The sequence below is a fragment of the Lissotriton helveticus genome, chromosome 8 (genome assembly GCF_964261635.1).
Source record: "Lissotriton helveticus chromosome 8, aLisHel1.1, whole genome shotgun sequence".
Lineage (NCBI taxonomy): Eukaryota > Metazoa > Chordata > Amphibia > Caudata > Salamandridae > Lissotriton > Lissotriton helveticus.
This window is the reverse complement of record NC_136069.1, coordinates 1,216,031,256-1,216,058,483: the sequence shown is the minus strand read 5'-3', so window position 1 is coordinate 1,216,058,483 and position 27,228 is coordinate 1,216,031,256. Positions and strand designations below refer to the sequence as shown.

General features: G+C 47.5%; 1 protein-coding gene across 3 annotated transcripts in view; it reads left to right on the top strand.

Annotated features, from left to right (window-relative positions):
- LOC144773252 (ATP-binding cassette sub-family C member 5-like) overlaps positions 1–26,262 on the top strand; it is a 2,136,031-nt gene extending 2,109,769 nt beyond the window's left edge. For all 3 annotated transcript variants that reach the window (XM_078658154.1, XM_078658153.1, XM_078658155.1), the window contains one exon: positions 25,833–26,262. In XM_078658154.1, coding sequence (XP_078514280.1) covers positions 25,833–25,916 — 84 coding nt within the window. In that variant the 3' untranslated portion in view covers positions 25,917–26,262. The remainder of the gene's footprint in view (positions 1–25,832) is intronic.
- Positions 26,263–27,228: the final 966 nt, after the last annotated feature.

The window sequence follows — 27,228 nt, the reverse complement described above, 5'->3', positions numbered from 1 at the left end:
CAACAACTTTATTTTTAAATTGAAGCATAGTTACCCTTACTCCTGCTCTCAATGGTGGAACTCTAGTAAGGTGGCTATTAAAGGTGTAAAATCTGGTGGAAGATGTAGAGTATCTGTGGGGTTTGGTTCACTAAAAAAAGGCGTAGTTTGAGGATTCCCATTTGCTTTCCAGGATCTCAATGTGGGTTGATCTAACTGGGTGGTGATGGAGATAACTTGAGAATTCCTGTTTTTGGGGGAGTTTTCTGTATGAATTTTTCTTGCTGGGAAAAAAGACGCATAGAATCAGGACCCTTATCTAACTTAGTGAGAAAACCTCTCTCACATTGCCCTCTGGATGCAACATTCAAAAGATTCTCCTGTCCCACATTCTTAAACATTTATAATTTGTGGGTGCATAAAGGATTTTTGGGGAGAGATTGTTTGACATTGGGTAATGTTTTCTCCAGGAATCTCACTAGGCGGTTGTGAAAAATGTGTACCCCATTAACCATTGTGCTTGCTTTTTTAACTGACTGAAAGCCCAAACTTTTAATAGATGTCTCTATCTTAGAATATCTGCCACTGTGATGAATGAAGAAGGATCTGTCTCCTACCGGGAGCCTTCTAAGGCTCTCTGAGGGCTTGATTTAGATCTCTGCAGATGGGTAACTCCGTCACTACTGTGACAGATATCCCGTCTCCCAAAATATAAATCCCATTCTATCCTATGGGATTTATATTTAGTTCGATGGGATATCTATCTCTGTTGTTTTGGAATAATCCAACCTCTGAGATCTAAATCAGGCCCTTAATGATCAGACCTGTCTCATCACCAGGTTCCCCTCCTTAAGTTGAGTATTGGTGGATGGTACTAGCAGATCGTCCCCTAGACCCAGTTCTTCTTCTACAGAAAGTATTTTCTCATTTAAAGCCCCAACCACTGAGGTGCTAAATGAAATTATAGAGGAGCCTTTCCACTGTCATTTAGAAGAAGCAGGACTAGAGGGGCAGGGAGATTTTCGCTTACCCATCTTGGTCTGTACTCCAGGTGAGTCCTCAGTCATTAGAAGGGTGACCCAGCCCAAGCTCCCATGGGCTCTGACTGGCGCAGAAGGGCCCGCTCTGGGCCCGTCCAGCACCCAGTTGTGTCCCGAGCCTGTCCTGCGCCACAGATGAATTGTGGCTGAGTGTCCAAAGGAATCCTGGGACATGAATTCCTGAAGCATCATGCATGACGTTCCACAGGAGATGAAATGCGATTAAGAGCGCTGCGGCCTGGATAGAAGGGCTCGGTGCCCAAAGGAATCCTAGGGCACAAAGTCCAGATGTATTGTGTATGGCGTCCTGTGCCTTGGGATATGAAATGCGCCTAAGGCCGCTGCGGCTGGGAAAGGAGGGCTAAAGGGCCTCCGCCCCTCTCGCACCTGTGGCTGAGTGTCCAACGGAATCCTGGGATGCCAAGTCCTGTAGCATTGTTTATGGCATCCTACGCTGCAGGAGATGAAATGTGCTTAAGTTCTCTGGGGCCAGGAAAGAAGGGCTCACTACCTTTGCCCCCCTCTCACACCTTTGGCTGAGTGTACAAAGAAATGCTGGGACAGAAAGTCCTGAAGCGTCGTATATGACATCCTCACACTAACTGTTTTGTTAAAAATATTCAAATACTTGATAACAGAAAATGATGAAATCATATAATATATAAAAATACATACTATATATTTTAATGAAAAAACTAAAATACTAAACAACATTAAAAAAACTTTAAATTAAAAAATAAAACTAACTTCCCTACCTGCAAAGAAACAAACATCACAAAAATAAATAAAATACAAACCGTTACAAAATTTATTTAAAATAATTAAAATTAAAATTTTACTCACAAAAAAACAATTTTGAGCACAGTACGTACATAAATCTTTTTCTGTAAATAAATAATTAAAATTAGTAGCATCTGAGCCTAAACAAAAGATATTAAATTAAGGCCTAATCCATGGATGGAATTATTATATCTATAATATACTCCAGCCACAGAGAATAGATTTCTGGAGGCGCCTAGTGAAGTCACCTCCTGAACCTGTAGTTGGTGTTTCCCAAATGAATCCAGCTTCAGTAGCCATAGAAATATGATTTATGTGTAATCAATATTGTCAAGCTATGAAAATCAAGACCACAAATTCTGACACATTAGGACTGCATTTTACCATTAGCTATATTTAAAACAAATTGAGACAAATGAAGTAGTGAATGTACTAATGGTGAGATGTAGATGTTAAGATCCGGGGGTGCCAGACTCACAAGACATATGGATGGTAGAAGGCCTAATAGCTGCTGCCAAGATATCTCCAGATGTCAGCTGTGGTGATTGTCTCAATATGGACAATAGGGATAGGAAAAGGAGAGACATATATAGGGAACTAAGGGGCATATTATCAAGGGGGTTTATCTCTGCTTTTTTGGCTTTAAAAGCCAAGAAAGCGGAGATAAAATTATCTCCCTATTGCCTAGCTGTCGCTAACACCAGTTAGCGACAGCTAGTAGGAGATAGCGACCATCTTGGGCCCCACTTTGCATGTCAGAGAAATTTATCACTAATGACATGCAAAGTGGGCGTGCCAGGATGTTAGCGACTGGAAACAGTCGCTAACATCGCTATCTCCTATTACCAACTTTTGGAGATATTCGCACTAAGCGCGAATATCTCCAAAAGCTAACACCTGCCCTGAGCAGTTCTTAGCCATGTTATCCAATGGGAGGTGGATAACATGGCTAAGAGCATTAGCTCGGTAATGCCTGAATATCGCGGACTTTTCAGCGATATTCATGCATTGCGGCCGATTTTTATCGCATTTGCGATAAACCTTGGTAATACCAAGGTTTATCTGCAATAAAAATCGCCGCAGGTTGGCGATACATTTTTGTCTCTAACCAAGCAATAGCGATAATTATCGCTATTGCTTGGTAATGCCTATGGTATGCTTGGTATGCCTAAGTCATTGTAATTTATGCAAGAAAATGCTATTTATAATAATCTTTGACCAGAAGAACACAATGGGTGTCAATGATAAATTCAGATTGCACATGCACATAATCTAAATTAATTTATTACTAGATCTTAAACATCAGGGGGTCAGACTGTTCTACGATCCCAATTAATAATAAACAGATTACAAAAGTGGGAGAAACACGCCCAACTTCAGTGAATGAAATATTATCTCAGTTCATTATTATTGATCTTGTTACACTCAGGATAAGAAATCATGCTCAAATCTTCATTCCTTTTATAGATAAGAGCACTTTATTGAAATTATAGATAGCCCAGCTCAATGATTTCCTTCCTTTCTTATGTTCCACAGTTACTTCACTGTGGTATTATGAAGCTTTAGTATTGTACTACTGAGGAGATTCACTATTAGAACTTGAGACTGTGGATACAGATTATAGGCTCTCAACATCCGCACAGCCTCCTGTGATCGGATTGGTTGCGGTGACAGAAGAGTATCTCATATTACTGCTCTCTGTTTATTAACTTTGATGCCTGTTCGAGAAGTGTTCAGTTATTGTGAATGTGTCTAGATCTAAGATTCAGTGAAAATAATAATAAAAAAAATTGGCAACATTAGAGTACTCATGAAGTTCCAAGAAAGGATCAAAGTGTGTTGGCTGGGCTTTGCATGATTTTAACGATATATTTCTACAACAAAATGCTGTTATCTACACAAAGAATGAATATTTGAGTGTGATTGGTTATCCCCTAGTTTAACATTTTCAGAAATAGTGAACTCAGATAAAACTAAATTCACTGAAGTTGGGTGTGGTTCCTCCATTTTGTATTCTGATATCATTAATCATTTTGAGAGCCACAAGGATTGCTCTCTAGCAAGTTTAGACATAGTCTAGTAGGTGTTTTATATTGTTACCCTTACATTGGCAAATCTGAGGGAAAATCTGTAAGATAATATATAATACAATAATCAGTTGCCATACATAAAAGAGTACGGTGCCAGTTAGTGATGTGTGATTAAAGACATACATCTAGCCTGTCTGTAATACAGGAAGAGGTTAGATCCAAATATAACAGAGTATACATTTTGCATACCAGTGTGTACCATCCATCTGATGGATGGTGTCAGAGCAGCTTTAGTTGCACTGCTAGGAGCAGAAGTTCCTGTTTTGGCAGCTGGTGGGTGGGACAACAACAGAGGGCCTTACTAAGATTAAAAAAAATTATATGTATGATAATGTAACAGTATAATTGTCAAGTTTACATTTTATTACTATTATATGCCATTACAAAACATATTGTGAAATATAGTGTTAGAAATCCTATATAGTGTGCTAGCTTAGGGACATACCTGTGTGCATAGGTGGGTATGTTGCAAGACCTAGCGTGTAGTTTGCCCTATTCCATTTGAAATGACTCCTGCTCCAAAAATTATGCAATGTAGGAATTCAAAGGTCTAGGTTTGGGTGAAGAACAGGAATAGGTGAGCGACTGTAGGTGTGCTTTTACTGAGCGAGAGAGTTTGTGGAATTATAATCTTACTTGATACCACATTTTTGTTGTTGGAATAAATTCAGCCCATATAGCAGTGTAATATGTAGAAGGCACTATGTGGCCCTTCTCCCTTGATGGTTTGACAGAATCTGTCATCTCCGGCTATATGTCTGTCTTCTGGGTTCCACTAAGGGTAAATGGAGGCAGCCCAAGTAAGTGTTTTGAGTATTTCCCCACAAATTTCACTACAAGGACTATCCCTTCCTCAGGAAATGTCTCTTTCTCTTGACTGGGAGAACTGCATGCTTCTGGCTGGCAAGACAAAGAGGAAAGAAAAGCAGATCAATCAATCATTACATTTCTAAAGCGCGCTACATAACCGTTAGGGTCTCAAGGCGCATGGGGGGGGGGGGTGCTGCTACTGATCGAAGAGCCAGGTTTTGAGGAGTCTTCTGAAGGCCAGTAGGTCCTTAGTCTGTCGTAGGGTGGTTGGGAGGGTGTTCCAGGTCTTGGCGGCGAGGTAGGAGAAGGATCTTCCGCCGGCTGTGGTTTTCCGGATGCGAGGGACTGTAGCGAGGGTGAGGTTGGCTGAGCGGAGGCTTTGGGAGGGGGTGTGGAAGCTGATTCTGCTGTGGAGGTAGGTAGGTCCGGTGTTGTGGAGTGCTTTGTGTGAGTGGATGAGGAGCTTGAAGGTGATCCTCTTGTTGACGGGGAGCCAGTGCAGGCCTCTCAGGTGGGGTGTGATGTGACTGCGACGGGGGACGTCTAGGATCAGACAAGCTGAGGCGTTCTGGACTCGTTGTAGTCATTTCAGGAGCTTGTTAGTAGTTCCTGAGTAGAGGGCGTTCCCGTAGTTGAGTCGGCTGGTAACGAGGGCCTGGGTGACGGTCTTTCTTGTGTCGATAGGGATCCATTTGAAGATTCTGCGGAGCATTCGGAGGGTGTTGAAGCAGGACGCGGATATGGCGTTGACTTGCCTGGTCATGGAGAGGGTGGAGTCGAGGATGACCCCCAGGTTGCATGCGTGGTCTGTGGGTTCCGGGGCTGTGCCTAGTGAGGTGGGCCACTAGGAGTCGTCCCAGGCCGATGGGGCAGATCCGAAGATGAGGACCTCCGTCTTGTCTGAGTTCAGCTTCAGTCTGCTGTCCTTCATCCAGTCGGCTACGGCCCTCATTCCTCTGTGGAGGTTAGCTTTGGCGGTGTGGGGGTCTTCAGTGAGGGAAATGATCAGCTGGGTGTCGTCGGCATAGGAGATGAGGTTGAGATTATGTTGCTGTGCGACGTGGGCGAGAGGAGCCATGTAGATATTGAACAGTGTTGGGCTGAGGGAGGATCCCTGTGGAACGCCGCAGATGATCTTGGTGGTTTTAGAGCGGAAGGGTGGGAGGCGGACGCTCTGGGTTCTTCCGGAGAGGAAGGATGTGGTCCAGGCCAGGGCCTTCTCTTGAATGCCGGCGTCCTGGAGGCGTGTTGATAAGGTGTGGTGGCAGACTGTGTCAAAGGCTGCTGATAGGTCCAGGAGGATGAGGGCGGCTGTCTCTCCTTTGTCCATCAGGGTCCTGATGTCGTCAGTGGCGGCGATGAGGGTGGTCTCGGTGCTGTTGTTGCTGCGAAAGCCAGATTGGGAGGGGTCCAGGATACTGTTGTCTTCAAGGTAGCGGGTTAGCTGTTTGTTGACGATCTTCTCTGTTACTTTCGCCGGGAACGGGAGCAGGGAGATGGGCCGGAAGTTCTTGAAGTCCTTGGGGTCCGCCTTGGGTTTCTTCAGAACGGCGTTGATCTCGGCATGCTTCTAGATTTCCGGGTAGGTGGCTGTCTCGAAGGAGCAGTTGATGGTTTTCCGGAGGTGGGGTGCGATTGTAGCGCTGGCCTTGTTGAAGATGTGATGAGGGCAGGGGTCCGATGGGGATCCGCAGTGGATGGAGTTCATGGTTTTGATAGTGTCTTCGTCGCTGATGCTGGACCAGGTGGTCAGGCGTTTGGTGCGGGTGATAATCGCATGGGTGGTGGGCTCGGGGGTGAGTGCGGGGGGGGTCGGAGTTGAAGCTTTCGTGGATGTCGGTGATCTTGCAGTAAAAAAAGGTGGCCAGGGAGTCGCACAGGTCTTGCGATGGTGGGATGTCGTTGGTGTTGTAGCTAGGGTTGGAGAGTTCTTTCACGATGCTAAAGAGCTCTTTGGTGTTGTGTGAGTTGTTGTCGAGTCGGTCCTTGAAGGCGGTCCTCTTGGCGGATCTGATTAGTTGGTGGTGTCTGCGAGTGGCGCTCTTGAGGGCTGTGTCGCTGTCTGGTGTTCGGTCGTAGAGCCATTTCTTCTCCAGCTTCCGGCAGGTGTGCTTGGAGGTCCGGAGGTCTTCTGTGAACCATGCGGCTTTCTTGTTGGTGTGGTTGGTTGTGGAGGTTTTGAGAGGGGCGAGGGTGTTGGCGCAGTCGCTGATCCACTGTGTGAGGTTGGTTGCGGCGGTGTCTGGGTCGGTGGGTGGTCTACGGGCGAGGGTGGTTGTCAGTTGGTCCTCAGTGACCTTGCCTGAGCAGCGGCGCGGCAGCTGTTGGGTGCGGTTGTGTGTGGTGGGTTTCCTGAAGGTGAAGTGGACGCATCTGTGGTCGATCGAGTGGGGTTCGGTGGTGCAGTTGAAGGAGATGTGGGGGCTTGCGGAGAAGATGGGGTCCAGTGTGTGTCCGGCGGCGTGGGTTGGAGTCGTCACGAGTTGTTTGAGTCCGAGGTTGGCGAGGTTGTCGATCAGGGTGGTGGAGTTGGCGTCATTGTTGTTCTTGAGGTGGAAGTTCCTGAGGAGAATGTAGTCCGTGGAGGCGAGGGCGTGGGTGCTGATGAGGTCGGTGATGGTGTCGCTGAACTGTGGTCGGGGTCCGGGAGGTCTGTAGATAAGTGTTCCTCTGAGGGTGGTGTTGGGTTCGGTGTGAATCTTGAAGTGCATGTGCTCGGCGGTGGCGAGGGTGTCGTCGGTGTTAGTTGAGATTCTGATGGAGTCTTTGTGGACGATCGCGATTCCCCCTCCTTCTCCGTTGTCGCGGTCTTTGCGGGAGACCTTGTAGCCCTGTGGGATGGCTATGGCGATGTCTGGTGCTGAGGTGGCGTTCAGCCAGGTCTCTGTCAGGAAGGCGACGTCGGGGGCGGTGGAGTCTAGGAGTTCCCAGAGTTCGATGGCGTGCTTGCGGGCGGAGCGGGTGTTGAGGAGAATGCAGCGGAGGTGGTTGGGTTCTTTGGCAGGTGTTTTGGCGGGCTGGATGCTGATGTAGCTGCAGTTGCGGCAGGTGAAGGGTCCTTCGGTGCGTTTCGGGGTGGCCCGGTAGCAGGGGTGGGCTCGTCCGGTATTGAGTGCGTGGAGGGTTTTTGAGTCGTAGTGTAGTCTGGAGTAGCGGGGGGTGCGGGGTCCAGGAGTTCTGGCACTGGGCGCGGTCCCGCGTGGACGGGCTTGCCTCCATATGAGGGGGAGAGGGAGGGAGGAGCAGCTGGGAGGCGGGAGCGGGGTGGCCAATGGGTAGCGAGGTGGCGGGGCCGCGAGGGACACGAGCGGCGGGAAACCAGTGGTACAAGAGGGGGCGGGGGGAGAGACAGGCACAGCGGGCACAGAAAAAGAAACCGAGGTCAAAATAAACAACATGGGGCACAGTACAGAAGATTGGGAGGCAAAAACACGGAGGCAAAAAAACGGAGAAACAAGTCACCAGGGACGCGGTCAGCACGTAGTTGACCAGTCAGCGGTGAGGCAGCAGATGACACGGGCAGCAGCAGTATCACACAGGGGGTCTGCGCGGTGGCAGAGGGAGCGGCCTGCCTGGTCACAGGGTCAAGGGTCCTATGATGTAGGCAGAATTAATGTTGTTGTGAGGGAATGGGTGTCAGTTGTGCATTATTTTGTTCAGGTGCATGTAGTTCTAATATATTCCATTCCATGCGAAGGTTTCTGGTTTGGTAGCAGGGGTTCCGCAAAGTGTGCAGGATGACAAATACGGTTGTAAAGTTAGTTATAGAAAAATTATGGTGGTAAATTACGTTTTTCCAAACCTATTTACAGGGCTGAAGACATATAAGTCTACACTTTTGAGTAACTTTACTCTTGGAAATGGTGAATAGACCAAAGTAGTAAAGTAACTCAAACGTGTAAGTGTAAAGTTACATGTGTGGATTTACTCACTTGCAAGTTTCCCTTTGTGAATTGTCCCCTAGGTTTTCCTATAACACCAGGCTTAAATTTTAAGGTTCTTGTGAATAATGGGTTCCAGAAACACAGGTCACTGAATTGGCAGTCAGAAGTGCAACTTGCAATATCAGTACTAAGCTCAATACAATACTGATATCTGTTTCAGATTATTTTACAGTCTGAGGGAAATGTATGAGTGTGATTTACTTGTTTGAGAGATTGCACATATCTTCAAAATGACAGAAGTTTTTACACAGTTCTCGTGCATTTTCACAGAAACCACTAAGGCCAAAATCAATGCCATCTCCCAAATTGACCAGAATAGCCCACACAGACGTGGCAATGTGGATCTTGTAGTGTAGTTCCTATATTCCCAATAGGCTCTGCGCATTAGAATAATATCTTCAATAGTATAGACGTAGGACAGAGGTTAACTAGGTCTTCTACTGACAATATTAGACTTAAGTTTTGTGTGCCAGCTAGCTCAGAGTTCACTAGAAACTTTCTCGAATAGGCGAGGAGGAGTTTAACCTCCCTGGATAGACAAGAAGGGATTTAGTTTCTGACAACCATAGAACATGACAACTTTGCTCTCCCTAATCAAGAGTATATCTCCAGAGTCGTGTGAAAACAAAAGACAGCTATTTTACTCAGTCAATACGTGCATACTTAGTTCCACCAGTTCGTAGAGAAAGAAGAGATGGGCGTGTTCAATAAAAGATGTTATTTATTGATCAGTCTCTTTTTCTCATACAAGAGAAATGAATCGCTACAGTTGCAATACTTAAGGTTAAGTAAAGTGCATACAGCAAAAGCAGGATTATAAAATAATACTGTAAAAGCATTGATATGGTTTCTTAGCCATATGATACTTTAAAATGGATAAAAGATATACATACATATATACATTTGACTAATCGTACTCAACTGGTGCTTCTAACTACGCCTACCCCGGTGTACCTGACCTAAGCCTAATACGTGGGAGGGAGTAAGTAAGTAGCAGTTTAAGTTAAGTTTGTTTTGCCAAGAATCTGACTCAAGAATTCTCTGTAAGGGGTTAGTCAGTTCAGTACCTGGGATTTAGAAGGCAGGAGGGCTGGTATCTCTCTCTCAGGACTCGATATCCCAGTTACCCGCGAAGGTAAGCCGGAAACGCCGGAGGCTGGATTTCTCGGCAGGAGAAAAGGCAGCGTCTCTCTCAGCGCGTCAAAAGGGAGGGGCAGCGTCCGTGGGCTTCCTGCATCAGCTGGGCTCTTCCTGCATCAGCTGGGCTCTCCGGCAAGTAGCGCTACTCCAAGCGCATCACCACCGTGTCTTTGCTTAGGACAGCGTCAGTATATTTATACCTGAAAGGTGCCGAGTTTGACGTAAGGATGGACATAAGACGTCAGTAAGAATGTCATAAGGACTGGTCGTTCTTACATTCCTTTTAGGAGTTCTCGAGCGAAATCAAAACAATAGCTGCGGGGGATTTCCCAGGTCTGCTGATGGGTTGGTTTGTTTTGAGAACTCGGTGTGCGTTCTAGGGGGCTGGAGGAATAGTGCTTGCTTAATGTGACAGCATGCGCTATGACCTAATCTGAAAACGGGTTTCTGTGCCGTTGTATGGACACTAGTGAATTAATAACCGGACAAGGGTCAGAAATAGGAGTATCAATATAGGTACCTAGATAAACACACTACAATCTGACACAGTGCTTCATAATAAGAATAGTTCACAGGAGAGCACACACAGTTCATGGGAGTGCACACTCCTGGGGGACTAAAGTTGATTTTAGTGCCTGTCCATTGGAATACCTGCATATCAAATAATTTTACCTCCACATCAGATAATTTTACCATGAAGGTTCTGTCTCTCTGACACTGCTGATTTTCCAGTACCGCTGGGTGCCCACAAGACCATGGACATGGCTCTGGCATCCATGGGACAGACCCGAGGCATCAAGCAGGGATAACTTGGAAGCTTCCTGACCAATTGCAGTGCAATCACTCGTTCTAGAGTCAGTGAGTTCTTGACTGGCTATTTCTCTGCTTTCTTCAGGAATGAAGGGGATAGATTCTCAAGATCCCATGGAGGCATCTAGAGGCAGGCCGATGTTTACCTAGTCACTGGTGGTGTAATAGGCAAAGGGGGCTTACCAAACAGGATGGAAGCATCAATACTACCTTGGGCCCTAAAAAATGTTGATAGTTGCCTTAGTCTTTCTCCTGCACAGCAAATGATTGACCTCTTGTCGGGGGGTTGGGCATAGACCTCACAGTGGCAGAAAACTTTAGACAGGAGAGGCCTATAAAACACTCATTTTTATCGCTATAGGTAAAAAGGTCTGTCTCTTAACGACAAATTACTTTACCACCACAACCACAAAGCATGTCAAGGGGGTATTAGTCACGATAATATATAGGGGTGAACATCAGAGCACTGTTCAGTGGCTCTCAAGTCCTTGTAACTGAAAGGCCCAACTATGAGGCCGCTTGATTTTTGGGCTCATTATGGGAAAATAAAAACATATCAACCTCACAAACAGGGTAAATGACAAAGGGCATGGGCACATGCTTTCCAGAGCCAGGCAAGGGATTTTACAGCCCAACACAAAGTCAGCAGTGCCTGATGCAGGATCATGATTGGCTTCGATCCAGCTCCAAGTTCTGAACAGATGCATAGCACTTTATGGATTTCAGTTTCTCTGCAGCCTGCAACCCAGTTAATCTGAGCAATTTGTGTCACAGAGCTACCAGTACATTTGCCCTCACTGCAGGGAAAGTGCACATGTTCTGCAACTTGTAAAGGTCACACAAGGTGTGTTAAGAACACTGTTTGCCACAAAGTAGCTTCAGATATGTGTGCAATCTTCAGAAATGGAGGCTGGATCCTCATGGGACAACCAACGGAGTAAAGCATCCTACATTCCATCTTTTTTGATGTATCTGCCACCAGCCTAAACTGCAGATTAGAAGCTTGGGAAGATACAGATAGATTCATGAAGCCAAATTGCGATCGCAATAGCTGCGATATAGCAATTGCGAACGCAAATTGAGTCAAAGGAATTCTTGATAGTGAAAATAGCAAAATAGCGAAATCGCTAAATCAAAATAGCGAGTTCGCAAATAAATTCGTAGAATCCTGGAACAAGCCCATTTGCGATTTTAAAATAGCGATAAACCATGGATTCTGCGAAATCATTTGCGAACTCGCAAAATATTCGCAATCGCCATTCAAGAAAAATCGCAGATAGCGAAAAACAAGATAATCGCTATTTGCGACGCACAATTTAAGGAGAACCCAAACCAGGTGGTAACCAGCTAAGAAAAAAAAACAAAAAACTTTAGCTAACTACAAACAGGTGCAGGCCTGACCAAACACACTTAAGGACATGCACTGGAGCCTGAGGACTCTCACAATGCCAGGACTCTACATGGTGGTCAGGCGGCGTAGGCTACAGCGAGCAGCACAGAACAGACGTAGGATCCAGGAGCGGATATTCCGTCAGCGGGTCACCCTTCTGGGCCAAACCAGGGAGCAAATCTATGCTAAGTACCGCCTAAATGGGCCAATGATCATTAAGCTGATCCAGGACCTAGACCCCCTGATGCAGCACCCAACAAGGAGGACAAATGCCGTTCCCACCCATGTGCAGGTATTGTGCAGCCTGCACCTACTGGCCTCCGGAAGCTTCCAGGGGATAGTTGCTGTTGCAGGGGGGATATCCCAGCCCACCTTGTCCCGCTGCCTAAGGAGTTTCCTGGATGCAATGCTGACCCGGCTACACCACTACATATCATTCCCCACCACCCAACAGGACTTGAATGACACCAAGCTGAAATTCTACAACATCGCACATTTTCCGCATGTAATTGGATGAATTGACTGTACCCACATCCACATCTGCCCACCAGCACAAACGGAATACATGTACCGCAACAGCAAGTCCTACCACTCCCTCAATATCCAGATGGTGTGCAACGCCAAGAATTACATCACGGACATAGTGGCACAATATCCGGGCAGCACACATGACTCCTTCATCTTCAGGCACAGCGGCATTCACACACGACTGGCCAGGGGAGACTTTGGCGAAGGACACCTACTAGGTAAGTACACATGCCCCCAAATAGTACACTGTGATCATGTATCTGCGCAGAACAGGCACTCACCCTGTGCTTCTTACACTCAGGTGACAGCGCCTACAGACTACGTGAGTACCTCCTCACCCCATACCTCAACCCTGCCACTCCACAGCAACGGCGTTACAATACTGCACACATACGAACAAGAATTTGCATTGAGAGGACATTTGGCTTATTGAAGAGCCGTTTCCGCATACTGCACAAGACTGGTGGGGCCATCAAATACACACTTGAGGTCTGCTGCCGCATCGTGGCCGTGTGTGCAATACTCCACAACATTGCTACTAAGCACAGGATACCAGTGGAGATATCTGGCAGTGAGTGGGAAGGGGACAACCGCCCGCCTCCACATGTGCGTCATGCACGCGGAGCAAATCCTGCTGAAGGACACAGGCGCCGCAACCACATCACTATTAACTGTTTCTAGTGCACCCATTCCCCTCACAAAACACTGCACTCATGCATGACAAATGTAATAATGACATGAGTGTGAATCAAGTCAGACCATTCATCTTTATTGTTCATGCACAATAAATTGGCCTTTACTAATGTTGGTGTCTCATGAAGAGAGTATTACTCCATACCTCCCCATGCTGGGGTAGTGGGCTTGCAGGTGTGTACTGCATGGCCTCCCTGAGAGTGTCTGAGTTCTCACTGTCGGTTACGACGAGACGCCCCAAGTTGTCTATCTGTGTCCGGAGGGACGGTGTTGGCCCTAGTTGATGCTGTTGGCCTGCTGCTGCGGCGACGTACAGGCATCGGTGGCAAGGATGCGCTGCTGTTAGTTGACGCTATCTCGCTCACGTCGTCAGGCCCCTCTGCTTCTCCATGGGCAGTGGACTGGCTGCCGAGCACTGCTGCTGTAAGCAGATCTAGTGACCTGGCCACATCTTGGCAACACTGCACCATCTGGCCCTGCATAGCAAGTGACCTGCGTGCCAACTGTGATGTTGCATTCCCAACTACATGGTTTGATCTTGTGTAGGCCGATAGGCGGCCAGTAGTTGGCGGTGGCGGCGGCGGGTCATGTCCTGCTGGGCTACCAGCAGCTGGCTGTTCTCTCTGACAGCAGCGGTCATTTGGGCAATATTTTGGCCTGTCGCCTGCAGCTGGGTGTGAATTGCTGCCAGGTGACACGCCTGTGTACGTTGCACCGCCAGCATGCGGCGATCAATCGCCAGGCCTGGATCTGGTAGTAGGAGTGCCCTGCCAGTGCCTGCTGAGCCCTGACGCTGCTGGCGCCTCAGTGCGCTGGTGTGTGATCTGGCTCCAGCTGTGCGCCTCGTCTGCCTCCTAGGCGCTGGTGGTGGGGCCTGTACCACTGCTGTGGCTGTTTGTTGGGGTGTTGGCTGCACACCTGTGGCTGCAGGGGTGGCCCTGTCCGCACGGGGTGGTGGTGGTGGAATAACTGCTGGTGGCTGTGATGGACCGGGTCATTGGTTGGACTGGCCCTCACCCTCAGTGTCCTCCTGGGTCTCGGCGATGTGCAGGGCCTCGCTATCTGTGCTGGGTTGCTCAACTGCACCTGTAATGTGAAAGGGTGCATGATTAATGTTATGTATCTTGCACAAGCAATGTTGATACATGCATGCAGGCTTGCTTTCCCTGACTGGCTTTTGGATTCACTTTGAATTTACAGCTCTGGCTGTGTTCAGCTAACTGGGGGGATATGATTTCACTACGACTACCACAATGCAATGGGGCATTTCAGGTGTGCATGGGCTGCATTGTTGGGGATGTCATATTGCTAGCTCAGGAGTCATGGGCATTGTTGGGGGACAGGGTCACAGTCGCATGGCACTTACCTTCAGATTGTTGGCTGGGTCGAGACGAGTCCAGCTGCATGACCCCCACGCAAGCTTCTGGTGCAATGGTGTCCTCTATCAGGTCCTCCAATGGGGTGTTCGGTGTGGCTACAGGTTCCCCTCCACCGGTGGCCAGGCGCTCCCCAAACCTCTCGGCAATACCCTCCTTAAACCGACCTCTCAGGTCGTACCAGCACTTTTTAAGGTCTTCTATTGACCGCTGGGTCATCCCTACTGAATTAACTTTAGCCCGGATGCGCTGCCAGATCCTGCGCTTGTCTGCCTCTGGCACCCTCCGGGAGTCTTTGCCAAAGAGCCGTGCATAGTCCTTGGTGACCCCCTCAATCAGATGCTCCAGTTCAAGTTCTGAAAACTTGAGTTTTCGCTTCCTCTCCTGCCCACTGCTCCCTGCTGCATCCTGGGACATCTTGGTGATTTTTGTCCTGCTGGGGTGCTGCACAGTCTAAGGTTTGGAGCTCTTCAGTATCCTGCTCCCAGTCTCTGGCTCTGTGTTCTGTTTGTGGGTGGGGTAAGCCTACTTCCTGGTTGTGATGTCATCAGTGGGCTCGAAATGCAACTTCGCGTTTTTGCGATCTCGCAGTTAGCGAGATCGCTATTTGCGATATCGCTAATTGCGAGGTCGCAATTTCTACTAGGAAAAATGCAGATTCTGCGATTAATTAGCGATTGTGGCAAGATCGCAATTGGCAATTGCGATTGATTGCGAATCGCTTTTTTGCATCGCATTTCTACATGAATGCCATTCTGCGATTTTCAAAATGCGAATCGCAATTTTTTGCTATTTGCTAATCGCAGAATGGCACCTTCATGAATCTATTTGATAGTGTCTATGTTCCAGTCATGTTATAATGCTTCCCTTAAGTTGTCTGTGCCAGAGTAGTGTAGTTTAGTAAGGGCAATTTGGTGCTTGTCTCCATTCCATAGCAGGTCGAAGACAGGGTATCTGAAAGAGATTGTTAGTTATAGATTCCTAACCATAGAATTATCCCCAGGTGTCAGACTGGATCTGGAGAATTTTTTCTTAGCAGTAATTCTGAGGTACTGGGTTTTTCAGAACCGGTACCGAACCGGTAACCCAGCGGTGTCAGGGTACACCCTAAGACCTCGAGTACTTTCCTGATTCAGACACAGAAACTCGGAGTCTTCTAGGTGAAGTCAAAGATCGAATTTATTGGCTGCAACCAAGTAACAGGCGTCCTAGAAGTACAACAACACGGTGTGTATATTCTCAGGAGACTGCTCAATCTTACAAAGCCAGGCTTCTCTTTTTATACAAAATATTATGCTTCAGGCAAACATTCTTGGATTTACAGTAGACCATTCACATATTTTCACTACAAAGAAAAAGCAGAGTCATGATGACAAGCCCACATTCCAATTTGTTCAGCCCACAATAAATTACCCGGCAAGGCCCAACATTTTCATCAGATATCGGTGTACCCCCAATGAAAACGGGCACCTCCTCTTCATAAAGCAAGACATATGTAAAGAAACAGGGACAGGTGTGAGCAAGATTAGGCAGGGTGTGTGTGCGCGATGAAAAGGGTTTATGGCATGTTGTGCCTTGATGCTATCTCGTTCGGCCACTGGGAGAGGAACTGACCAAACAGGTTCGGCCTGGGGCAATGGTTTCAGCTTGCCCAGGTCAGAGAGAAGTCAATTAAGGTGTATGTGTCCTTGGGAATCGAATTTAGCTGTATTATAAGCCTATGTGAGGGCAACTCTCAAAATGGCTGCTGTGCACAAAATGGAAGCCAAGGTTTCAGGACGAAAATGACGATTTCGAGGTGAAATCGTTACTGGAATATGACCAAAATGCTTATACATAGTGTACTAGCCATTTTCGGTCTTTTGATACCAAAATCGTCATACTACGACAAAGTTTATTGCACGAGTCCAGAATTTTCAGAACTACATCCTGCGAGTCGGTAGGTGGCGTCGGGCGACTCTGCGTCCGTCGTTGGTGTAGTGTTAGTCGGGATGACATCGCTGTGTCTATTTAACCGCCGCCCCTGCGCGCTGAGTTCTTTCTTTTTCCGTGCCAGCCTAGCGCAAATACAGAGAGAGCTATCCCTTTAGTCACTTTTTGACTAAGCTTTTTCAACTTTTGTCGACTTCTTATTTGAGTCTTCAACTCCTGGTGTGCGAGGGATATCCCATCATTGGACTGGCTTCAAGCCCTGCAAAGCCCATCAAAAACTGATGTCTGTGACGGACCCACACTTTGTGTACCTCTGGTGCCTGGAGCGCACCCACAATCCGAAGTCGTGCTACGACTGCCGGGCCATGAATCCAAAGTTTTTGCAGGAGAGGTCTCGAAAGCTATTTTGAGACCCGGCAGTCAGCTCTGCGTCATTCTGGGTCTTGAGACCAGTCGCGGAGCCCCACACCTTGTCGCACTCAAAGTCCTCCAAGTCTTCAGGTAAGTGTAAGCACAAGAAGAAGGTGAAGAAGCACCGGCGCTCTTTTCTTTCTCCTCATTGGTCGGCTGACATGACACAGGATCCGGAGTGTCGTCACTCTAGGGCTCTGTCTTCGGTGCCTAGTTCTGGAACGAGTCCGAGCCTCCCTCCCTTTCTTGGAGCTGGAGCGCCCCTGCCCAGCTTCATGCATTTTACAAAGCCCTCATTCCATCTATGGGCAGCCCGACTCCGCTGGTGCACCTCTGGGCCCCACGGTGCCGGTGGGGGGCTCTGGGCCTGGATCCGGATCAAAGCCTATCGACCTTCCCCGGTGCCAACGCCCTCGGCGTCGGTCGTGCCCCTGACCAGCGCCATCCCCAACCTCACCCCCATTATGGAAGATCGACTTCGGATCAGAAGCCGGAGGGTATTTTTGTTCACCTTTTCATCCCTGGTGTTCCCTATGGCCCAGAAGGAGGTGATGAGGATTGGGAGGGGTCACCTGACCCTTTACCAGACCAGCTTGAAGAGCCGGGCTGGAGAGAGGACCTGGGTGATGCTAGTGGTCTGGACACTTCCCCAGACCTTGGCATGCTTTCTCCCCCTACTGTGGCTACAGAGGAGGGAGCCTCTTATGCTGTGGTGGTGCAAAGGGCAGCTGAGGCCTTGGGCCTGGAGCTCCCTTCAGTGGCGGTCAGGACTACTCTCCTGACAGAGGTGCTTCAACCAGCAGCAACCTCCTTTGATCCCATTTTGCCTTTCAAAGAAGCCCCCACTGACGTCCTTATGGGCACCTGGTCCAAGGCCAGCACAGGGGATCTTGTGGAACGGACGATTGCCTGCTGCCACAGCCCGGCTCTGGGCGATCCCATTTACATCACCGCACACCCTTCCCCTGAGATCTTAGTGGTCCAAGCCTCTTCTTTTAAGTGCACATTCTCTTCTACTCCCCCAGACAGGGAATCCAAGAAGCTGGATCATCTTGGGAAGCGCATGTTCTCTTCCTACAGCTTGGCGCTGCGGTCCATGATTACCGCGTGCCTCTTGGGCCAATACTCCCATACCATCTGGGATACGGTGGCGCAGGTGCTGCCTCAGTGCCCGGGGGAGGCCCTGCTTGTCTCTCCCAAGCAGTTGAAGGTAGCTAAGACTCAGCAAAATTCATAATTCGCTGTGGACTGGATACCAGCGACTCACTGGGCAGAACAGTTGCCACGTCGGTAGCCCTTGGGCGCTGCACCTGGTTGAAGACATTTGGCTTTTCGGGGATGTCCAGTCAACTTTGTTAGACATGCCCATTGATGGCCCTCGCCTTTTTGGTGACAAAGCAGACTCAGCGCTGGAGTGCTTTAAAGATTCTTGATCTACAGCCAGATCCTTGGGCCTTGCAGCGTTGTCCCATCCACCTGAGTCTGCTTTTCACCCCTTTCGTGGCTACGGATGGGGCACTCCACAGCGTCCAGCCCAGTCCAGCCACCTGTTCACCCAAGGTGCCCAACCTCTGCGTGGATGTGGGACCAAGCAACACTAGTCTGGGAACCAGCGGTGGGCCAGTCCACCCTTTCCCCCTGCAGCAGCCTTCAAGCCTTCCTAGTCCAACCTCTCAGGGTCACCAATGGCCAGTGGGCAGCAGGATTCACCATCACTTCCCCCACCAGCTATCTATCCCGTCTGACAGGTTGGTTTTGCAAATATTACAAAGGGGCTGCTCCCTCACCTTCGAGACTACCCATCCCTCCATGCAACCGTCTTTCGATCGCATGTCGGAGGATCATTTGGCGCTTCTCCGCCAGGAAGTCTCAGCTCTTGTGGCCAAGGGAGCAATCAAGAGGGTTCCAACGCCAGAAGTAGGTCGTGATTGTTATTCCTGCTACTTTTTGGTGCCCAAGAAGGTCAAAGGCCTGCACCCTATTCTAGACCTCGGCCCTCAACTGCTTCCTCCGGAAGGAGACGTTCAAAATGCTAACAGTGACTCAGGTGCTGTCTACCCTCGACCCCGGAGGCTGGATGGTGGCTCTGGACTTGCAGGACGCCTATTTTGACATTCTCGTTCTGCCAGCCCACATGCTCTATCTACAGTTCACACTAGGCCACAAGCATTTTCATTTCACCATGCTCACCTTTGGCCTTACCAGTGCCCCTCAGGTGTTCACAAAAGTGATGGCGTTGGTCGCAGCTCATCTGCGCAGATCAGGGATTCCAGTCTTCCCCTATCTCGACGACTGGCTGTTGAAGGAGGGCTTGCCTCAGGCTGTCATCTTTCACCTCCATAATACAGCGGACCTCCTGCATTCGCTGTGGTTCACTATCAATGTTCCAGAGTCACACCCGACTCCCTCTCAGACGCTCCCTTTCATTGGAGCTGTTTTGGACACAGTGCAGTTTCGGGCCTATACTCCCAAGCAGCGAGTCTGGGATATTTGGGCTATGATACCGATGTTTCAGCCTCCAACCAGGATTTCGGTGAGGATGACCCTGAGGCTGCTGGGCCTCATGGCCTCCTATATCCTGCTGGTGGAATATGCGGGCTCTGCAGTGGAACCTGAAGTTCCATTGGGCGCAGCATCAGGGGAATATTTCTGACTATGTTCAGATCTGGGAGAGAACTGCACAACAACTGCAGTGGTGGCCAACGAACCAGACTTGGGTCAAATCAGATCCCTCTCCCTTCCCAAACCAGATGTCACAGTAGTACCAGATGCGTCACTCCTGGGATGGCGTGGCCATCTGGGAGAGGCAGAGATCAGAGGCATCTGGTCTCCAGCGGAGTCCGGGCTCCATATCAACCTTCTGGAGCTCTAGGCGATCTGTCTGGTTCTGATGGCATTCCTTCCCTCTGTAAAGGGTAAGGTGGTGCTGGTGTTCATGGACAACACCATCGCCATGTAGTACTGCAATAAACAGGGCGGGGTGGTGTCATGGACTGTATGTCAAGAGGCTCTTTGCCTCTGGACATGGCTGGAATATCAGGGCATGACCCTGGTGGTTCAACACCTGGCAGGTACTCAGAACGCCAGGGCGGATGAACTCAGCTGCCTGGTAGACCACGAATGGCGTCTTAACTCAGAGGTAGTGCAAGGTCTCTTTCAGCGGTGGGGAGAGCCTTGGTTAGATCTGTTTGCCACTGAAGAGAACACTTAATGTCAACAATATCTATGCATTGGCATTTCCAAGGCAACGCTCGCTCTGCAACACTTTTTGTCGTGAGTGGAACTGCGGCCTCCCGTACGGTTTTCCACCTGTACCACTTCAGCCCCCAGTGCTGAAGAATATCAAGCACGACCAGGCCCAAGTTATTCTTCTGGCTCTGTACTGGGCACAAAGTGTCAGGTACCCAGACCTCCTGAGCATGGACATCGATCTACCACTCAGACTGCCTGTTCGGGAGGATCTTCTTTCACAGCAGCAGGGGAGGGTTCTTCACCCAAACCTGTCCAGCCTCACATCTCCTTGCATGGAGATTGAGCAGTGACAGTTGACAGCTTTTGACTTTCCACCCGAAGTCTGTAATATCATCTTGACAGCCAGGCATCCTTCCACTGAAACGGTATACGCCCGTCTGTGGAATACGTTTGTGGTATGGTGCACAGCAAAGGCTGTAGATCCCCTGTCTGCCCCTCTTTCAGAGGTCCTTTTGTATATACTTTCTTTGGCCCAGCAGGGCTCTTCCCTGGCACTCTTAAGGGCTATCTTGCTGTCATCTCTGCTTTTCTTCGGGCTACCTGATCAGCCATATTTGTTCAAGTCCCCTATTGTAAATAGGTAATTTAAGGGCATTACTCATCTCTTTCCTCCATCTCCCTTCGTAATGCCCCAGTGGGACTTGAACCTTGTCTTATCTTATGTGTGCTCCCTTCGAGCCATTTCCCAACTGCTCCTCACTCTAAAGACGGCTATCCGTATTGCCATCCCTCTGCTCGCAGAGTGAGTGAGCTTCAAGCTCTTTCTTCTAAGTCCCCTTTCTTCTCTGTGTTCTTGCACGCGGAGTTCCAGAGTTCCACTTCTTGACATCTTTCAGGCAGCCATTTGGGCATCCTTGCACACATCCACCGGATATTGCTGCCTGGACAGCCAGGTCAGGAGGGATGGCTATTTTGCCCGTTCGGTCCTCCAGGACTTTCTGGTGTGAACTTGGTTTGCAGACCCTCCTCTGGGGTTGGTATTGCTGGGGTATCTATTCTAAGGTAAGGAATATATACCTAACAGTCTCTTTCAGATGAACAAGTTACTTACCTTCGGTAACGATGTATCTGTAAGAGACATATGTTAGTTATAGACTCCTTACCGCCCCACCCATCCTTCCCACTCTGCAAATTTACTTCCAGTGGTCAGTGTCTTGCATGACTCTACGCTCCTGGCGTGGAAAGTCGTGTCAGAACTGACATCAGCGCGCACGGACGGCATCTAAATAGACATCGCAACGTCATCTCGGCGAACACGTAGCCAGCGACGGACGCAGAGTCAACTGACACCACCTACTGACGTGCAGGGCTACTGCTAAGATAACTTCACCGAATCCAGTCTGACACGTTGGGGTAATTCTAAGGTAAGGAATCTATAACTAACATATGTCATACATCGTTACTGAAGGTAAGTAACGTGTTCATTCAGCTCCATGAAAAGGGTGCCATCAGCAAAACATGTAAACCCTGGAGATTATATAGGAAACCAGGAAGTATTACTATTTTTTCTAAAGTCCCCCTACCCATTACCATAATGTTACAAACAGGAGCAGTTTTACTTTTATTTATTTATTTATTTTATTTTTGTGTTTCATAGAGTGCGAACTTGACCTGTGAAGTTATCAGAGCGCTTTAAATGGTATACAGAGTTGAACAAACAAAAGGTTTAAAGTGCAGAAATATAGAAAATCAATAAGACGGATGTCGAGGGGCCGGGGTGGTGGGAGCATAAGGAAGAAGGGGATACAGGTGTATGGTTACAATCACCGTCAGAGTCAGTAACAACAAAGGTCCCATATGTTCTCGGCATGGGGAGTTGGTGATCTGGGAAAGCGGTAGTCTTAGATTAGTTAGGCACAATGTGGTGGTTGAGGGCAGGCCTTAGACGAGGAATTTACCCATGAAGAAGGTGTTGGCCTCCTTTTTGAAACGTGCTAGAGAAGGGATTCTTCTGATGGCAGGTGGGAGAGAGTTCCAAATTCTTGGTGCTGCTCCGGTGAACGCCCTGTTGTAGGTTCTTTTTTTCTGAAAGGAGGCAGGTTGGAGTAAGAGGTTTCTAGCGGACCGGGAGTTCCTGCTTCCTCTGGATATCACTAGTTTTTGTGCCAGATAAGCAGGGGAGTTTGTGTATAGAGCCTCATGTATAATGCATGCCAGTTTCAGCTGAATTCTGGTCTCTAAAGGGAGCCAGTTCAGCGCTTTCATGTGTGGCGAGATGTGGTCGAACTTCCTGGTACCTGTGAGTAGTCTGGCGGCCGCGTTGAGGCAGGTTTTTAGAGGCCCTAAGGAGATCTTGGGTAATCCTGTCAGGGTGGAACAGCCATATTCCAGTCTAGAGATGACTAGTGTTTGAACTGCCATTTTTAAGTCAGGCGCATTGATGAAAGGTTTCAGCTTCCAAAGGTAGCTCAAGTGGAATCTGGCTACTTTAGCCATCGAGTTAATGTGGTCTCACATGTTCAGGTTACAAACGAGGATTACAATGGTAGGTGGGCAGTTCAAGACTGTGATGGCCTTGATCCACATCTGAATCTCCGGGTTGGCTTTTGAAGGGGAGATTAGGAGAAATTCAGTTTTCTTTGCATTAAGTTTGAGTTGGTTATTGGCTAGCCATTGGACAGTCATTTTCAGGGTCTCATTCAGGGAGAGGATCTCCTTCAGCAAAGAGATATTGATGTATATTTGGGTATCATTCGCAAACATATGGTAGGAGATGTTGGCGGTACGGAGAACTTCAGTGAGTGGCTTTAGGTAAAGATTAAAGAGGGTGGGGGACAGGGTTGAACCTTGGGAGACTCCGACCGTGACCGGGGTGGGAGCTGATAGGTTGCCGTTGATGAGGAATCTCTGAGAGTGGTTGTGGAGGAAGGACCTGAACCATTCTAGGACCACGCCATCCAGACCCATCCTGAATCTGATGCGTTCAAGTAGTTTTTCATGGTTGACCGTATCGAAGGCGGAGGATAGACCAAGGAGGATTAGAAGGCAGGTTTTGCCTTGGTCTAGGGCTTGGAGGGCATCGTCCACGATGTGGAGCATAGTAGGTTCAGTGCTGTGCCCTGGTCTGAATCCAGATTGGAAGTCATCAAGTAGGTGGAAGTTGTTGATGGGCTGACTTAGTTGCTGTTGTACACACTTCTCCAATACTTTGGTTAATAGCGGGATATTGGAGATAGGTCTGAAATTGTATGGGGAGGCTGGTTCCAGCGAAGGCTTTTTCGAAACGGGGAGGACTTGGCCGGCTTTCAAAGGGTCTGGGATCAAGCCCTGCTAAAGAGAGGCGTTGATAATTGCAGTCCAGCAAGGAACGATGGATTGGAGGCAGCAGCGAGGCAGTTGGAAGGTAGCGGGCCATTGAAGTGGTTGTTTGGTTTTAAGGTAGAGAGGATTTTTTAGATGGAGTCTTCGTTATAGTATTCAAAGTCAGTCCAGTGGGCTTGGTTTTTAGGAGAGGCCTGGATGGTTGGTGCGGAAGAATGGGGCTGGACAGGAAGGGGTTGGGAGTAGGTGGTGGTACTGAGTTCAATTCCTAATGCCGTGATTTTATCAGCGAAGAAGGAGGATAATTCATCTGACGATATTAGCGATTTGGGGGATTCTTTCGGTGTTTTAGCCAGTTTATTAGATTGGAGTTTGACCAGTTCAAAGAGCTTTTGGGGTCTATTCTTGGCGTTCCCAATTCCGATCTGAAATATTCTTTTTTGCAATTGGGGATGTGCTTGTTGTAGGCGTTTCTCGCCTGGCGGAGAAGTTTTAGATGCGTTGCAGAGGGGTGTTGTCTTTAGATTCTTTCAGATTGCCGTAGGGATCTCCTCTCCATGTTGAGGGAGCCAGTGAACCAAGGGTTTCTGTCTATGATTTGTGTTCTTTTTAGTTTTAGAGGGGCAAGGTCGTCCAGAATGTTTGAAATAGACGACGAATAATGCTCATTGAGGTTGCTGACTGTGATTATGTGCGGGGGGAGGTCAGATTTGCAGCAAGCCTCTAGTTTCATAAGGTCGAGGTTCTTAGTATCTCTGGTCCAGCGTTGGGAATCACCAGTTGACACGACTTTGTCTTGCAGGTCCCGAGTAAAATGAAAGAGATGGAGTGATGGTCAGACCAGTCACAAGGGTCTATGGAGATAAGCTTGACTGCGGAATCCTTAGAAATTATCCAGTCAAGGTGGCCCCTTTTGAGTGGGTAGGCAGAGAGCAGGCTTGAGTCAGGGCTTGGTCGGTTAGGAGGTCTTTGATGGCGTTGACGTAGGGATCTTTAGTGTCATTCCAGTGCAGGTTGAAATCACCCAGGAAAACCTCTGGGGTATTGGAGGAAATCTTACTTGTGATGATTTCAATGAGGTGATCAGTGAAAGAGTCGTTGGAACCTGGGGGGTTAATAGGCTAAATGATTAGGTACCCTTCAAATGGTATTACCATATGTACGTCCTTATGCTGTCTGGCATCTCAGACATACCCATGATCACATTAGGATGTGAATTTCAATATAATTCATTCAATCGGCTTCTACATTGGAGCCCTCCTGCTTGTGTGCTATTACTGTGTGATAAATTAACATTCAGCGCAAAATCTAGTGCTGAAATTCCATAGCAGAGTTACCATTTACACCCAGGCCAATATTTTCAAACCGGTCACACAAAGCAGCGCAGCACCCAAAGCTGCTGTGCAGCGTTGCATGATTAGGAGAGAGCAGGAAAGCGCTGCAGCTACAGAGATATGGTACTTTTATGATGTCCCCAGCGCTGGCACAGAATCATGCTGCATGGTGCCAGGCACACTCTTGCACTATACTGCAAAGATGTCTGCGTGAGTCTAGCATAGGTTTTGTACTGGATCGGCACCCTTCCAGTACAAAATACTATGCTTAGATTGACTGTTAAACTTGTCCTGCTTTGTGTGTGTCCTGTACAGTTCAGCACACAATCAAAGTGAGAAAAGTTTGGAGAAATAAAAGCATTTATTCTTTTAACGCCTGCTTTTAAGTGGCATTAATTTTCCTGCACAACCCTTTCTACTGTTAGAAGATAGGGTTTTCACGTAAAAACTATGGGTGGTTCCACAGCATTGAACTCCCCCTTAACCCAGAGTAATGCAAAGAACTGCCTCGTGTTTCCTTTCAAACCAACAAAAATACCAATTTGTGTTGGTTTGTAGATCCTCAAAAGGATTTTGCATTGGGTCGGCGTTATAAAAGTAATGCAAACACGATGCAAAAACGTTGTAAATTCGGCCGCCTGTGTAGCATTGGGTGCTAATAGTGGGAAATATAAATACAAATGATTTTTGCGACCATTTCCCACCTGTTGTAATGCATTCTACACGTCAACTTCCCATCTGCTAGTGCCTGGTAATAATGCAGAGTACACAATCCCAGCAAGTTTACATTTCTTGCATTTAACTTGTAATCGGTGCCAGTGTAAAACAAATCCAGCCATTTGCATTTTGTTTACTTCGACTGTTGACCTGTAAATGAGGATATATATACGGTTCTGTGAGGCCTTGATAATGATCAAATCTATTTTTTCAAAAGTGTTTATTCATTGGTAAACACATCAATTCTGCCCTCACGCAGAAGCTTTATAAACTGTCTCACAATGGTTAAGCTAAAAATCTTTGTCATATTCGGTACAACTTAACCATATATACTTTCCTTTTCAGATTGTTGAGTTTGACAAACTTTCAGTTCTGTTGGCTAATGAGAACTCAAGGTTTCACGCACTCGCCTTTGCAGCTGAAAAATGAACTAGATTTCCCTTAGGAACATATCTGCCTGACCCCAAAGAAAATTCTGCGTAAAATACCCCGAAAAAAGTATGGACGTAAAGAGAAAACTGGGTGGCCGATGCAGGGTCCACAAAATGGACTGGATGTTTTTCCACGTTTGGCCTTTGTGACTGAGGGTGAATGTGTAACTATATTTATATATATATATATATATAAATAACTTTACAAATCAATAAGTATATATTTTTTTAATAAAATATGATGCCTTGTGATTGGTGGTTTTGAGTGGCGGACACCTGGTGCGGCTGATCTTCTGGGGGGAAATCGTTTTTGAAGGATTTGGTCAATATATATATATATATATATATATATATATATATATATATATATATATAGAGAGAGAGATATATATATATATATAGATAGATATATATATAGATGCTATCTTTATTTAAAGAAACTCAATATGCTGAGATCACTGAATTTGAATGTGTTATAATGAATATATTTTAATAACGGAAACGTCATTTGTATAAGTATTTTTAAAGATGAATAAAGTATGTAAATAACACGTGGTGTTTGATTTCTAGTTTATGAGTTTCGTTTCAGTGCATTTTGAATTTAAAAAAAGCGAATGATGGCAAGTCGCAATTCACCATTATATTTGTGGACTTTACGCTTAGGTCAGTACTTCTACAATTTTCCCTCCTTCGTCTTTCATTCTTCTCATATTCCCAAAACCATAAACTGTCCCCCAATTGATGAAAGTGCATTGAGACTGCCACACAAAGCAACTGAGGTGCATGTTCAAAGTTCACCAATCTGTTTTTTGCACCAGGATAGTAGGAGTCCGTTCTGGTGAAAAGCTCTCAGGAATATATGAACCTAGCATTATATAATTTCACAGTGCCCTGCATTGATGCAGGGAATTCAGAATAATTAAAGAAAGGTCAAGTTACTTACCTTCTATAACCAGCCGCAGCCCGTGGAGGGAGTTACGGTGGGGCAGGGAGGCGGGGAGTGGGAGGGTCGGGGTGGAGGGTGCTAAAAACCAGCATATGGATAACTGCAGGTAAGTAAACAATTTAATTGATAAAACGAATTTCGTAGAACGCCTTGCATCGCAAAATGCGATGCAGTGCGTGCTACGAAATTCGTAGGTGGATTTCTGGGTTGACTCAAAGCATAAAATCCTGCAGGACAGAGCGGGCAAAATGCCCCTCCCTGCAAATCTGACTCTCCTGACAATAGTGCTTTGTGAATATATGGAGGAATGCCCACGTAGCTGCCTGGCAGATGTACAGGACAGGGGCTCTACATGCTTGCACAG